This window comes from Mus musculus, chromosome 13 (assembly GCF_000001635.26).
Source record: "Mus musculus strain C57BL/6J chromosome 13, GRCm38.p6 C57BL/6J".
Taxonomy (NCBI): domain Eukaryota; kingdom Metazoa; phylum Chordata; class Mammalia; order Rodentia; family Muridae; genus Mus; species Mus musculus.
The window spans coordinates 92,497,116-92,514,065 of NC_000079.6; the positions used below are offsets into that span (position 1 = coordinate 92,497,116).

Consider the following 16,950-nt stretch of genomic DNA (forward strand, 5'->3'; position numbering starts at 1 on the left):
CTGGGGGTATCGCCACCAGCATTCTGGAGGCAGATGTTGGGGTAACAAGTTTGAGTCTAGCAGGGACTACAAACCGAAACTTCGTTGCACAAAATCAAAAGCTGGTTAAAAAAATTCACAAATGATCTGATGACACTTTTCTAAAGAAGTTCTAGAAATGTGTAAGAAATATTTAGCATCACTACAATGAAATGCAAATAAAACCATCATCATAGTTCTTCATCCAGGTCAGAATGGCTATGATAATGATAATAATAAAATCCCACAAAAAATAAACCAAATGCTGGGAACTGGCCAGGGCTTCAGCGCATGCCCAGCTAGTGCTCGAGCACCGAGCTCCATTTCCAAGCAGAGAAAGAGACTGTTATACACTGTTGACAGTAATGCCATCATGGAAAAATAGCACATGAGTTGCTCAATATGCTAAAGTTAGAAATAACTTATGATCCAACTAGTCACCTACTGGATGTACCTCAAATGAAATTAAATAATTAATCAGAGTTAAGCTGGACATGATGGCAGAGGTCTATGACCTCAACACTCAAAAAGTGCAGGCAGGAAAGCTGAGGATTTGAGCTTGACCAGAGCTACATAGTTAGCCCATGCAAGACCCTGTCTGAATGCCCTCGGATGTTCTCCTCCAAAGAAACAACAAAAATATAGAAAAAAAGAGAGTGAGAGATACTTCCACATCCTCTGATTTAGCGCTATTCGGAATAGCCACAATGTTAAATCAATGGAGGTGTTTAAACAGATGAATAAAAAACATGGTATAGAGAAATAATGGAATATTATTCAGCCAGGAAAAAACAAACAAACAAAAAACAAACCGAAATCCTGTCATCTACAGCAACGTGGATAGAACTAGAGGTCAGACATTAGATTAAGTGCACAATCACAGAAGGAAAAGCATCCCATGTCGATGTTCAGTCACATGTGGATACTATAATAAAAGAGTTACTTTAGCACAAGAAAATAAAATAGTGGCTCCTACAAGTTAGGGAAGATAGAAAGCAGGACAGAAAAGAAATTAGATGATAGTTACCATAACACAAGCACATACCAAGAATGCTGTGCATTCAGAAAGGCAACTAAAATTCACAATTTATATGTCATAAAGAGCTTGCAGAAGAATCTCAAGTTAGTTAACACAAAGAAATAACAAGGGTTTAAGTAGATGAGAATGGTAGCTACCCTGACTTGACCACTATACATTCTATAGATGTTCCAAATTATCAAAATACCCTCTACACAAATATCAACAAATACTATCTGTTACTTTAAATATGAAGAGGAATCTACAATATGTAACATAAACTACAAAGCAGTTAGAATAAAAGACAATCAATAGAAAATAGGCAAAAGTTGTGAATGAGTATCTCACAAACAAGATAACACATTCTATAAATATGAAATAAGATGTTGTAGTGGCTATTCCTGGTTGTCAACTTGACTATATTTGGAATGAACTACAATCCAGAATTGGAAGGCTCACCAGTGACCCTTATCTGGAGGCTTGGAGATCCTTATCTGGATCTTGGTATGGAGATCTTGAGCCATAGTGGCTATGGATTCCAGAAGATTGAATCTCGGAGTTTAAGGAACACACCTTTAATCTGGGCTACACCTTTCATCTGGGATTAAAGGTGTGGTGGAACACACCTTTAATCTGGGCTACACCTTCTGCTCGAGACAATATAAGGACATTGGAAGAAGGGAGTCTAGCTCTTGCTCTTGCTCCTTTGCCTGCTTGCTGCGTGAGACTGAGTAACTGCTAGATCCTTGGACTTCCATTCACAGCTGCGACTGAATCATTGTTGGGAATTGGGCTGCCGACTGTAAGTCATCAATAAATTCCTTTACTATCTAGAGACTATCCATAAGTTCTGTGACTCTAGAGAACCCTGACTAATACAGATGTTCTACTTGCTAATGAGTAGGAAATATGCTAATAATGACCATACTAAGAAATATCTAGGGCTGGAGAGATGGCTCAGTGGTTAAGAGCACCGACTGCTCTTCCGAAGGTCCTGAGTTCAAATCCCAGCAACCACATGGTGGCTAACAACCATCTGTAATGAGATCTGACGCCCTCTTCTGGTGCATCTGAAGACAGCTACAGTGTACTTATATATAATAATAAATAAATCTTAAAACAAAACAAAACAAGAAATAGCTAAGAAACTGACAAAATTAAGTAGACTGGTAATACCATGTCTTGGAGACTATGTAGACTAGTGAAGAATTTAACAGCCTAAGAGTAACAAGGATTGGTACAATCACTTTGCAAAATCAACATTTACCAATCTAATTGGCTCAGGAATTCCAATCATAGATATATATTAGCACTACTGCTTGCCATAAACAACAATCTAGAAGTTCATGGTCAGATGAACAAATTATCACATAGTCACAAAATATTTAAAGGCACTGAAATTGAACAAGCTAAGGTTACAAAATATGCATAAACTAGAAAGATAAAGTGAATTTTAAATAAATTATCTTAATAAGCATAATAACAGCACATTTTGTAAATATGCTATAATGTTAGAAAATAATACACACAGTAGTCAGTCTAGTAGCTAACTCTTAAGTAGAGGAGAAAGAAGGCGAAGTAATCCAGTACTGTCATGCTCCAGGCTAAGAGATCATTTCACATAAGTTTGTGTTACTGTTTTTAACAACTTAAATTGTCCTTTTGTAAGCATCAAATATATTCTTTGTTTTGTTTTGAGATAAGGTCTCACTATATAGACCAGACTAGCCTCAAACTCATAGAAATCCACTTCTGCTTCCAGGTACTACCATACCTGACAGATCTATTTTTTTCTTTTTTTTCCCCTTTTTTTAAAAATTAATGTATGAGTACTTTATCTGCACATACCCCTGCATACCAGAAAAGGATATCAGATCCTGTTACAGATGGTTGTGAGCCACCATGTGGGAATTGACCTCAGGACATCTGGAAGGCAACCAGTGCTTCTTAACTGCTGAGCTATCTCACTAGCCCCACAAATATATTTATTAAAGGTAAAGAAAAAATAACTTTATATTAAAAATAACTTTATATTACAACAATCAAATATGAAATTCATACCTTCGACTATGCTGGATTTGGCAAGAAATCCTGAAGATGTTTTCAGAGCACCATTAAACACCACAAAACTTGCACCTGTCACTGATAACAAATAATAAGTTATATTTTAATCTGCTCATCCTCTACTGTATTTATTACTCACAATGTGGAGTTTCTGCATTTCAAATATTTGATAAATGTTATTCTCATAACATGTTAAAAATACAATAAAAATTAAAACAAAATTACAATATTGGATATAATAGTGTTTCAAATGATGGATGTTTTAATATCATCAAGATAAACTTTTTGTTTGATTCTCTGGAATCTAGTTCTCAGGGGATCTCCCTCTATCAAATCTGATCCATATAACTCTGGAAAGGGTAAATACTTGAATCACCTTTTCCAAAAACACAAAGACAAAACCCTTTCCCCAAATCAGCATAGCCTTCAGCTGGTAACCAGGAAAACCTGTAGCTTGCCCTCTGTCCCAGAGGAACAATAAATCAACCACAATACTCAAAATCACACACATTTTAGCCTATTTAGGTCTTTCTAATTTGTCATGTCAGGATTTAAACCCAAAATTCCTGTGGAGTCCACATTAGACAGAATATGAGTCTCCTGCAGACTTTATTATACCATCTTTAAAACAATTGATTCACATTTCTATTTTCCTTTCCTTTTCTTTCCTCTTTCCTTTCCTCTCTTTTTTTATTAGTACATAAAAAAAGGTTTATGCTTTTGTTAATGAGGGTGTCATGAATCAAATTCACTGCAGGTAAACATAAATTGAATAAATCTCTATGAGAAGAGTTTAAAGTACTTTTCTATGTAAGCATCAAGATCAGAGTTAAGATCCCCAGAACCCGTGTAAATCCTGGGTGGGTGTGATGGCCTGCCTGAATTCTAGCCTTTGAAGGCAAATATAGATTCCTGGGACCAAGACAACTAGCAAGACTAGCCATATCAACAGGCTCTGAGTTTTACTGAGAGACCCTGTGTGGTGGTTTGAATAGAAATGACCTTCCAAACTCATGTGTGAGAATGCTTGGCCTATAGGGAGTGGTACTATTAGGAGGTGTGGTGTTATTGGAGTAAATATGACTTTATTGAAAAAAAAATTCACTAGGGGGCTGGGCTTTGAGGTCTTCAATGTTCAAGCTAGGCCTAGTGCGGCAGTCACTTTCTGCTGGCTACATGTAGATCATGTAGAACTCTCAGCTCCTTCTCTAGCATCATGTCTGCCTGCATGCCACCATGTTTCCTGCAATAATGATAATGATAATGGACGAAACCTCTGAAGCTGTAAGCCAGCTCCAATAATTATTTTCCTTTGTAAGAGTTGTAGGGGTTGAGAGCTGGAGAGATAGCTCAGCAGTTAAGAGCACTGACTGCTTTTCCAGAAGTCCTGAGTTCAATTCTAAGCAACCACATGGTGGCTCACAACTATCTGTAATGGGATCCAATGCCCTCTTCTGGCATGTCTAAGAGAGTGACAGTGTACTCATATACATAAAATAAATAAATCCTAGAGAAGGAGGGAGGGAGGGAGGGAGGGAGGGAGGGAGGGAGGGAGGGAGGGAGGGAGGAGGGGAGAGAGAGAAAGAATGAATGAATGAATTGTAGAGGTCATGGTATCTCTTCACAGCAATAAATCCTAACTGCAACATCCTGCTGCCCAAGAGGTCTCCACATGTACACCTGTAGAAAGAATATCTTGGGCATTGTATGAATCTATCACCTGTCAATTAAAAAGCAATGGCTTAGGCAGGAAATGGGAGGTGGAACATCTGGGAAGCAGAAAGAATTCTGGGATAGAGCCAGGTACAGGAGATTCTCCTGGGAAGACATGAGAAGACTCTTGAGCACAGGTAACCAGCCACGTGGTAGAATGTAGTTTAAAATAAATGGGATATTTTAAATTATATCTAGTCAGAAAAGAACCCAGCTACATGGCCAAGGCATTTGAGTCTGAGTCTTATTTCTGGACCCATGGGCTGGGAGAAAGAACCATACATACAACTACACACATGTGTACCTACAGACATGCAAAGACATGCTTGCATACACAAATAAACACCACACACAAATGAAAAATAGAAAAAGGAAAACGCAAATGTAACTTTTGACCAAAATTTCCCCCCTAGAAACATAATATGCATGTATACAAGGTTAATCTAACAACATTTTTGTAAGTAGCTGAGGAATGGTAACCAACTATGACAATGTGAGAGTTAAAGGATAAGTAGTTGCCAAGTGGAAAGTTACAGAGTTAAAGTTCTTCACTGACATAGAATAACCTCTAAGAGGTGTTAAAACAACAAAGCAAGGTGCATAATGGAACAAGTATTACAAGTTATCTGTAAGATGCACCTTGAGTATGTGCGTGCCCTTGCCTGATGTGTATATCATACAGAGTCTCTGGAGAGACGCACAGACAGTGAGCTGGCTGTCACCCTTTAACGGGGCCCGCAGTGGTTAAGGGGATACTTTTTTTCACCACAGCATAAATACAAATAGTCTTACCACAATGAAAATATATCCTACTAAAAAAACAATAAATACTGAAAACTCTATAAATTTACAGGCTGTGAAGATGGCTTGGTCAGTAAAGTGCCTGCTGTACAGGAATGAAGATAAAAGTTCAGAATCCCAGCACTCATGTAAAAGATTAAATGTGGTGGTCACGGTTACAATCCCAGCAGAGGCAGAAGCAGGGGGGTCCTGGGGACTCACTAGTTAATAAGCCTAGGGAACTGGTAGGCTCAGGCTCAGTAAGAACCTAGCTAAAAACCCAAGCTGGCAAAAGAGCTGAAAACATCCTATGTAACTCTGATCTCCACATGTGCAAATGTGCACATGCAGAAACACACACAGAGAACTTTTAAATTTTAATCACAAAAATGTCAGTTAATGGTAAGAGACAAAATATAAAAGTATAAAATCAAGACTAAAACTATCTATGCAACCTACATATTAATAAACAAGAAAATACATGAAAATATCAACAGTGGCCTTATTTTGCAAAGATGTGTGTGTGTGTTTGTTTTGCAGATAGCCTCTGAGTCCAGAAGAGAGCAACCAAAGTCAGGCTCTGCAAGAGCAAAACAAAACAACTCTTAAGTTCTGAGCCATCGCTCCAGCACCCACTTCTTTTCACTGCTTGCAAAATGTATTACAGATGGAATGCAGCATCACCTTTACAACTGGAGACAAAATGGTTCCCGGGGGGAACATCAGGCTGCTCTAATGCTGTCTTGTAATGATGTGTTAATGTTATGAACTGCCTAGCTTTCACTCAGCTTCCAATTTCTCAGGCCGTTCGTTCCCCACAATCTGGGAATGGCAGCGGCCAGAACTGAGGCTAATGAAAAGAGGCTGCTCGCTCCACAATCTTCATCATTTCTCCACCCCCAGTTTCTTCTCCCTTGTCCACCCTGTGGCCTCCCAAGCAAAAGAAGCTGAGCCGAACGGAATAAATGTGAAAACATCTCACTCCAGAGAGAAACTACTGAAAAGAAGACTCTCACACAATGGGATACACTTTAGGTGCCAAAAAGAACTGACTTCTAAATCTTTACATCTAGTGTTGTCAGAAATAAAAAACACCAAATAGAGGTAATTCTTGATCTATTATTTATACAAGCTGAAATGTTAAGCATACCATCCCTCATTAATTCAGCAAATAGATAATGGGTGTCTGTTTCTCTTTGGAGGGCCTCTTGTGAGGGCATCACGATTTACCTTTCCTTGGCTGACCAGTGGCACTGTTGGCCTGAGTCTGATAAACTCCATCACTCTGTACACAGACCAGATGAGAATCTGCTTCTGTACTAAAACTAGCTCCAATACTGATGACGTGCTCGTTAGAGGAATGTATTACCTTCATTACCTGAGGGGGGGAAATACCACATTTGTTAAGAAACATTTATGTCTAGTCTAGAAGTATTACTATTGATTAACTTCATAATTATCAAGCTTTAGTCTAAACAACTCCTTGGGAATTTAACCAAGATGGACAGACAGACAGAAAGGCAGGCAGGTAGGCTGGCAGGAGGTAAAAATCTCCTCAATTAATAGATAAAGCAATTTTTAAAAGGATGAAAAACTGAGTCAAATAAATTCTCTACTAATAAATTTTAAATATATAAAAACATGTTGTTATGAATTAGATGTCCTGACTCAAAACAAACAAACAAACAAACAAACAAACAAACAACTCCCAGTCTCAGGAACTTCTCTGTTCCTGTCTTTAGATCTGGATAGCTCAAGTACACTTACATCACTGTACTTTTTTCGAGGTATTTTTATACAGCTTTTTCCCATTTCCATATGAATCAATAGCTGATCGATGTTATGCAATGTATACTGGTAATTTCGAAGATCCTACATAAAATGATCAAAGTTCCATCAACATTTAGTCATCCACTAAACACTTCCAGTAGCTTCTACAGTTTAAGTCTTCTGACAGTCCTATCAAAGTGCTAAACAGAAAGACAGTCCCAGCTTGAAAAACAAAACATCTCCCCCCCAAGAAAACCCCACAAACTAATTCTTCCAACAACTTCTCAAAAGTAGTGAAGACTATTCTAAGAAAGAAGTTTACAGTGTGTGGAGACTGCTCTCCTGTCCTGTTACAGCTCTGTTAAAATAGAAGTCATTTCTGTTTAAGTGTCCCGCAAAAGCTCGTATGTTAAAGTTGTATTCACTTCTAGTGCTCTGTGGGACGAGGTGGAATGCCTCGGAGGTATGGCCTCGGTAGCTGAGGCACATCCTTGGAGGGACTATAAGGATTCCACACCCTTTCAGTTTCCTTTTGCTTCCAAGCACTATGAGGTAAGTGGTTTCCTCCACCAAGCACTCCCGCCAAATGCTGCCACTGACCCTGACCCGAATCTTCTGAAACACGCAGCAGAACACTATTCGCTTACAAGATTACCTCCCATGTTTTGAAAAAGTAACAGAAAACTGAGAGGCTTCAAGCTGGCTGTCGATGGAATCTGAAAGTAGGTCTACTAAAACGTTCATATAGTAACAAGCAAATCCTGATGATAACGGTATGGGAGGAAGAGAATCTCAGAGACCACCTTATCCATGCTTTCCTACAAATGAGGACTCCAAGATCAGAATTTGTTCAAAATCACAGTGCTGATTTACTTTTTAACAACACTTTTACCCAGCTTCGTCAATTCCAGAGGTTTGTGAGGAAGTCTCCAATTACTTCAATATGCAAGAACAAAACATTACAGGGAATCAAAAGGCAATCAGAATTAGAGACACATAAATTAGGAGACGCTGTATTCTAAAAAGCAGAGCTCATTTATATTAAGTGGTTTAGGACTTATAAATGTGCCTTCAAATACCAAGTACCCCAAATTAAAATGGACAAATAAAATAGGTAAAATATACTAAATAAATGCTTGAAGAAACTATATTTCAAACAACACAATAGTTCAGGTACTTACAACAAGTAAGTTCATAATAGTATGTCCTATTTCTCCAAAAAGAGGTTTCCTGCCTCTGACACTTGTTAGAGGAGCAGGGTATGCTGCACATGAAAAAGAATAATTGGTTACTATCAACAATAACACAAAGTCCAAAGTTTATTAATTTTATTTTCTTTTTTAAAACAAAAAGTATATAAATATCACTCAGTCAGTTATCAGAGAAAAGTAAAAGATTCCTATGCAGCTGCTAGATACACTAACTGAAAAGCTTACATAAACTGTCTTACTTAAATCTTATAACAAGCAAGGGTGTTTATACCTACTTACAGACAAAAAAAAAATCAAAACAAAGATAAAGTTGCTCATTTAACTGTTAAAAAGATTTGAAGCTGGGCTTTTCTGACTCCAAAGCATTTAATTTTGTTTAACCTTGCTTCTATGAAATCCAAAATGGGAAAGAAGAATTACAATAATTGATTCAATCCCTATAAAGTTTTTCTAAATTAAAGAGAAATACAAAAAAATGAAAACTTAGCATTTTGGTCTTTTCTTTGTGGTGCTGGAGTTGAACTGGAGATCTTGTACATGAGCAGTAAGCAATATACACATGAACTACAACCCTAGTCCCCAAATTCAAGACTCAAAGACTTTACACTTAATATTAACTTGTGGTAATTAAAAACAGTAATTAAAAAATTAAATTCAACTTTGATGACAGGGGTTCCTTACTATTTAAGACAAATATTTCATTCAATTAGGAAAAAAATTAACTTTAATCTCATATTTTATGTATAATCCTGTTAATTTTACTCTGAGCCAGTGTTTTCTTTATCCAGCCCAGTGTTTTGTTGCTGATAATAAAATCTGAATGCTGTTTTTATTGATGATTAGGACAATATACCAGTTAGCCATCAATCATTGTGAGGTGTATAATCCGTACGTGTGCTTCAACAGAAGCACCTAAAAATATTAAGACTGGTTTTCTTACAGTGACGCTTAGAAGATCAGGGAGTGAGGAGGATCTTTCAGAAGAGGGCAGGGCTGATACTGCAAAGCTGTGTACCAGTGACGGGACGAGTCATCAGTGAAGATTAAGGAGCCACAACAAGGCTGGTCTGCATTTGTTACAGTCTGCTAGACCTTCAACAGACTGACACTGAAGTCAGTGGTGCTCATGCTGTTCAAATATGACCTGGATTTTTTATGGACATTATGGGGCATTTAATAACAAAAGTTAAAGTCCCAAGATTCTGGGTGAAAATAGCTTTGTCAGATCAGCAACCACCTGTTTATATATCATTAGTCATTAGTCATAAGACTGTAATACGGACAGCTCTAAGCCACAGCCTGTTCAGTGTCCTAAATAAAATGATCTCTAACCATTTTCAAGGGATGGTGATCACTCATAAAAAGATGAGGTTAGAAACTCAGCATTTACATTAATCATGTCCTTTGTAGTTTTCTTGATTTTTAACACTAATTGTGTTTTTACCAGTCTAGACATCTTTCACAAGAGCACATTCTGAAACAGAAGTAACTTCTATTTTTTCCAACACTAAATTGTAACTAATATAATACATACTAAATTATTTAAATCAAGTTCCTCATAGTTAAATACAATTTGCTGCAGGTACAAAAAAAAAAAAAAAACTTAAAAAAAAAAGCCAGCAATAAAGGTACAGAGTAAAACAATTTTGAAATGACAAAAGTAACCATATATAAAAGTCTGACCATTATAATAGTGCTAGAATCTTAATCTGTGTCTAAAGTAGGCATGTAGACACACATACACACATTTGTTTGTAGGTGCTGTATTTTATAGTACTTCTGAGTAATTAGGTAAACATTAGGAACATAAAAGTTAAAGTGAGGAATGTAAAACTAAGGAAATGGCAACCAGCATCTCTAACCCACTTCTCTAAAACTCTTCAACCCTTGACTTCATCAGCAAGTGTTACAACAGTGCCACACCTAAGAATCACTTGTTTGTGTACAAGCGGGGATGGGGGTGGGGCCGACAACACTAACTCGTCTACTATGTAGTTAAAAGACAACTACCAATAATACATGATTTTAAGAAGACTAACAAAAGTAATGATGGCAAGAATGTTTTGCTTTGAAAGAATCAAGCATGGTGGTGCAAGCCTGCATCTCCACATGTGAAGGAGGAGGACCAGGAGTCCAAGGTCATTTGATCAGCTTCATGGGAAGTTTAAGGGCTGAGAGTGGCTTCTGTTATGAGACCCTGTCTCAAAAAAATTAAATTTTAAGGTAAGTCATATAATTTATGAGCATCCTAACAGCTCATGAAACACCATCTTTGTCAGATTAACTTGGTATAAGAGGTTGTCTTGGAAACTTAAAAATACACCAAATCAAAAATAGTTCTATAAATCTAGTAAAAATTACTTGAATGATTTCCCTGAATCCACTGCCTTATCTTCAGTGTATTTGAAAATACGACATATTTTTAAACTTACCTTTGTATTCTGCTCCCAATCGCAACATTAGCCGCATAGGAAAAACCTTTGCCCAGGGAATCTCCAGCTTCTGGATAAGAATGCCGCAGAGAAAAGGACTCCTTGGCACGGGGAGACCATCAAGGTTCTGGAAGGTAGGTGTAATAAACAGGAACCCTCCATGATCCTTGCTGTTGAGAAAACTCTCAGTAAAGGTCAGATTGTCCAAATTTTCTATGTATTTTCCTGGAAATAATATTATTAATAAGAACATTTTAAGTTGTAATATTATTATTTTGATGAAACATTCTGAGTGTGAATGCCCCAATACACATTTTCATAAGTAAAAGCAATGCAAAGATCTCTGTTGTTCTTGTCATATTTCTACTCTTAAAGAAGCCACTTATAAAATTAAAAAAAAAAAAAAAAAAAAAACTACGGCCGGGCGGTGGTGGTGCATGCCTTTAATCCCAGCATTTGGGAGGCAGAGGCACTGGGATTTCTGAGTTCAAGGCCAGCTTGGTCTACAAAGTGAGTTCCAGGACAGCCAGGGCTATACAGAGAAACCCTGTCTCAAAAGAAAAAAACAAAAAACCTACATACAGACATTTATCACAGAAAGCCTAGATTTAAGGAAATCAATGGTGATTAAGCTCTTTGTAGAAACCATTGATTTCTTCACAAAATGAATCTTCAGTACAACTAGCATAGCTGAAATATAAATGCCTTTAACTAGTTTTCCACCCCTAGTCTCAGCAGTCCAAAATAAAATAGTAATGAAGTAATATACCTTTTAAAGCATCCTTATATATGGTGATGAACAGTCTGAAGATGTCCTTAGGAACCGTATCCTCATTTGGCAAACATTGCAACAGGACAATAATTTCTGCCTGTCCCAAGCCATGCAATCCATTGGTTGAGAAGTACCAATACTTCTCTGAGGAATCTTGAGGAATAATGGCATACAATTATAAATGTCAATTTTTATTAATTTGAAAGCTAAACATTGCTTTTGCATAAAGCACAATTTACCCAATTTTTAAATTTTATTGATTAAAAACCTTGACGCACGCAGGCATTTCGGATTCATGTATCCCAGGAGACCAGCAGTACAGTAAACACCTGGAGTAAAGTGCACTGACGTGCCGGGAGGCAGTGCCAGCAGAGAGGGAAACCGATTAAATGCGCTACTGATAGTAAAGATTATTTATGATTGAGGATGATTTATTTCCTTAATTTACTTTAATTAGGTCACATCACTGACCCGGCATTTGAAGCAGAGTAGGGAAGGCTGCCTGCCACAGGTTTGAGGACTGCCTGATCTACATAGTGAGTTTCGGGCCAGCCAGGGATATGCATTGAGTCCTTGTGTCAAAAAGAAAGAAAAGAAAAAGAAAGAGGAAAAAGTCTTTATTGCTACCAAACCATGATTTCACTTACCATAGTTCAATTATCTGAAAGGTATGACAGATAACAGTCAGTTACACACTCAGCATCAAACTGTGCTTCAGGAGAAGCTGGGCCGAGAAGGCAACCTAGCAGCAGAATGCTTAGCTCTCATACATGAACTCCTGCGTTGAATCCCCAAGGGAGAGAGGAGGAGGGTGGGTATGGAGAGGGGGGAGAAGCAGGGAGACAGAGAAGGAAAATGAACAATACCAAACCACCACAGCTAAGGTGAGCATGCTGTGATCCCAGCACTCCACAGTGGAGGCAGGAAAACCTCACCTCTGAGGCCAATTGCTGTTCTGTCTAGAATCATGTAGTCACTTTTGGCCAAAAAGGGAATTTAGGACTGTCTATTTTTCACTATTTGCCAATCAAAATGTATCATGAAGATATAGTCACTTTATATACCTTTACTGCAAAATAGCTAGAAAAAAAATGAATCTCTACTTACAAAGCACCAACTTGACATTCACAAGGAGGTTTGCATTTAGAACAAATGTAGCAGGAGGAAATCCTTCCCCTTCAAGAAGTAAAATGATCTGCTCATGAGAGGGACGTTCTTGCACAACAGGCACTAAACAGCAGAAATATATCAATCAGAACAAACAGCCTCCCAAATACACTTGCAATGAAAAAAATGTATACATCTATCAAAATAATTGAAAACAAAACCAAACATGTTTCTTGAAACCAATTCCTACTGTGTTCAATAATTACATATTCAGTTTTACCTTTCTATCCACTAAATGTCTAATGAATAGATATGACTCTGATACACACACACAATTACCATTTATATATTAAAGTTTTGTACTTCTCAAGTTTTAAAACAAACACTTTTATCAAAAGTGGATTCTAGGGCCTGCAAAATGGCTCAGTGGGTTAAATCACTTGTTATGCAAGTTTCCTTCCCTACAACCTACTGTAGAATGGAACAGCCCAGTCCCCCAGAGCTGTCCTCAGACCACCACCACACATACGTGGTGACATTCACCCACCCTCCCACACATCATATGTACACTAAAGTGCATTCCAATTTCTGAAGAGAATCTACATTCAAGTTTCCTATGCTTCTTGCTGCCATATACATATTAGTGACAGTAGCCACAGCAAAACAAAACGACAACCAATTGGAAAATATGCGTGATATTCTAAGACAAGAGCTTACAAACACTTTTGTCTCTAGAGGTAAGCTCACAAAATGTCCCCTACAGGCAATGAGGAATAAATAGTAAGCTTCTTTTCTCCACGATGACACACACACCACCACCCTGTAGTTTCAGGATGTCATATAATGCTTGAGACAACAGGCAACTCTGAGGTGGAGTCAGTCACAGTAGCCCAAACTCACATGCTTTCTCTTTTTACAAAGAAGCGGAGGCTCAATGAGATCAACTAACATGTTTAGAGTCATACATGAAGTAAGTAGCAGATGATGACCTAAAATCCCAGGCTTTATCATAGAAATTAATGCTATTTCTATGGGAATCATTCTTCTTTAAAAAAAAATATACAAAACCTAGAGTTAAAACTCAAAATAGAAACATTTCTGATGAGTTTCCTCATTGTGTTAGTCTTCAATTTATCCTAAATCAGAGACCCACATACAATAAATGACTCAAAAATTCAAATCACTTTGGATTTGTTTTATACAAATTAAGACTTTTTATAAGTTAAATTTATCACCCCTTATATATAGCATAACAAAAATGTTTAAGTTTTAATATGCATTTTACATACTAGAGACAAAATTCATATGTTCTCTTTAAAAAGTTATTTTTCCTTAAAGCAGCTATGGTAGCTCACATCTGTTCTCTCACAGCCTGGTCTACACAGCAAGCTTCATGCTAGGACACAGCTGCATAGACCTTGTCCTGAAAATTCCAAACTAAGAATTCTTTTTCAATTTTAAGTAGGCACTATCCTACCTGATCCATCTTCTCCAGATGTGGCCAGAAGGGGAGGCAAACCAATGTCATCGTCTGGTAGAAGACTAATGTTGTTGCAGACACATTTGGCAACACTACACAATAACCTGTAGTCTGAAATGCTAGCAACAGGCAAACCACTATTAGCAGGGACAACAGTAGGAGTAGACGGCTCCTCGCTGTCCACAAAAACATCATCTTCTAGTGTGAAAGGGCCAGGCATGGGCAAGCCTTCCGTGCCTGTGTTCCCCGGCAGTCTTTCCACAGGTGCAGTATGACAAGTTGGACTCTGGCTTATCTCACTTCTTATAATGTCTCCTAAACCATTGTTTGGTTTTTCCACTGTAGGAGAATGGGTACGATCCACTTTATTTATCATCTGTAAAATATAGAATAAAAAATTAAATCAGTCCATATTCTCTGTTCAAGAGTGAAATGTTGACCTCCATAACCAAAAATATTTTAACAAAAATGAAAGAAACCAAATTAGGCTTCTAAAGATGAATTTCCAAGAAATGAAGGCCAATTTGCTTCTTTAAGTTCAGGGTATACTACACTAAGGAACACAAAGTTAATGACTTTAACTAATTTAGTTAGCTAATGACTGTACCTACTACATTGCACAGTGACCAACTTAAGCTCAACTCAAGGCTTTCGCCTTCTTAAAACTTGACAGCCTGGAGGAATCGGGGAGAAGAAAGAGGAGGGCAGCAAAGGAGTGGCTGGGAAGCAGAGTCACAGTAGCAATGGCCTGGAAAAAGCCAGCACCCAGGCGTCTTCACCCACGCCTCTTTCAGACTGTCCAAGACAAACCTTGAGGGGAGGAATGCATGACAACAAATGTATTTACTGCTCTGCTTTGTTGGAACAGTGACTGAGAAGAGCTGTGAGCTGAGGACTATGCCACCTTTCCTAACTCCGCCTAGCCACAAAATCTACTCAACAGCTTTCACTTGCAGGTGGTAGAGATCACATGACTTCTCCTTACACCTAGTACAGCTGTGTAAATGCAAGCATAAATATCACCAACAAATACTTCCCTGAATGTACAAAAACCATTAAGTTAATATCAATCTAAATTAAATTATTATTCTCAAGTTGCAGTCTAGGGAATGCAACATCCTTTCAGAGGGACAATGAGGTCCTAGATTTTCTTCATAAAATCAATAGAATATATCACAACATACTACAAAGTGGAAGCAAAACAATGCCACTCTCTACTGGTTTTTAAAATATCATTGATTGGCTTATATATTATATAATTTACAAAATAGTTTTACTTTTAAACTTTTATTTATTTATTTATTTATTTATTTATTTATTTATCTATTATGCTCTGCTGCATGTACACCCGAATGCCAAAAGAGGACATCAGATGCCCTTAGAGACGATTGTGAGCCACCATGTGGTTGCTGGCAATTGAACTCAGGACCTCTGGAAGAGCAGCCAGTGCTCTTAAGAGATGAGCCATCTCTCCAGCCCCTATTACATTTAATTAATAAATACTTTAAAGTTTTTTCTATCTTAATTTTATAAACAGTAATTATAAATACATGTAACCCACACAACTTGTACTTTGGGGCTCTCTATAACATTTAAAGCTTATGAAGCAGTTCTGAGGTTTTTGTTTAAAACTTGAGAATCACTGCCTAAAACTAACATGTAGAGGTGTAAAAACCAGGGATAGAAAGATGGCCTGTAACTACGAGTGCTTACTGCTCTTACAAAGGACCAGAGTTTGATACCAACACCCATACCAGGCTCCAGCTCCAGGGAGTCCAATGCCCTCTTCTGGCCTCTGTGAGTACCTACACATATATGTATACACCCACAGAGACAGACAGACATACACATAAATTAAAACTAAAATAAGTTTTTTATTTAAAAAAATAAAATCTATTAACAATGTCAATCCAAGCATATCTCAGATCTAGGGGATCCAGGCTCCATAGTACAGCAAATATGCGTACACAAAAGCTATGTTTACATTGTAGCATAGCTTATGCAGTGGGCAATAGCACTATAGCTAACGAAAAGTTCATAATTTATTAAAAGCACTTTACTACTAAAAAATGCTAATGGCCATTTAGAGCTGTTGGAAAAATGAGGCCGACAGACCTGCTGCATCAGCACTTCCTACAATCTTCAACTCAGAAATAATGTTGTTTGCAAAGTGCTATAAGGGAAGCAAAATAAAGCAAAATATGCATATATATTTTTTCAAGGCAAATTCAAGGCATCCAAAGGATAAGCACACTAGTAATCACGTGAAGAATTATGATTTAACTAATGTTATTTAGATTCCTTACTGTGGGCACATCAGGTAAGACAGGACTAAAGTCATCAGAACATCTTTTACTTCCAGATGATAATTTCGTAGTATCTGCAACTTCACCATTCGGCAGTATGCCATCTGCAAACCATACTCTCTTCTGTTCTTTGGAACATGGTCCTAAGATGAGTTGGAAAAGTGAGTTGGGTTATTTGGCAATATGGCAGGATTATAACACCAAGTAGGTCGGTTAATGTTTTCAGAATCCTTCTGCTATTCACCTGCAAGTCCTATATTCTCAGAGAAGCCTAGGAAA

General features: G+C 37.6%; 1 protein-coding gene across 1 annotated transcript in view; it reads right to left on the minus strand.

Annotated features, from left to right (window-relative positions):
• Nucleotides 1-16,950, minus strand: part of Zfyve16 (zinc finger, FYVE domain containing 16) — a 43,062-nt gene that overhangs the window by 9,367 nt on the left and 16,745 nt on the right. The window contains exons 6-14 of the mRNA NM_173392.4: nucleotides 16,672-16,814; nucleotides 14,363-14,741; nucleotides 12,886-13,008; nucleotides 11,776-11,931; nucleotides 11,007-11,231; nucleotides 8,545-8,627; nucleotides 7,361-7,465; nucleotides 6,824-6,971; nucleotides 3,098-3,178 (exon numbers count right to left, since the gene is read on the minus strand). Of these exons, the coding sequence (NP_775568.1) occupies nucleotides 3,098-3,178; nucleotides 6,824-6,971; nucleotides 7,361-7,465; nucleotides 8,545-8,627; nucleotides 11,007-11,231; nucleotides 11,776-11,931; nucleotides 12,886-13,008; nucleotides 14,363-14,741; nucleotides 16,672-16,814 (1,443 nt within the window). The remainder of the gene's footprint in view (nucleotides 1-3,097; nucleotides 3,179-6,823; nucleotides 6,972-7,360; nucleotides 7,466-8,544; nucleotides 8,628-11,006; nucleotides 11,232-11,775; nucleotides 11,932-12,885; nucleotides 13,009-14,362; nucleotides 14,742-16,671; nucleotides 16,815-16,950) is intronic.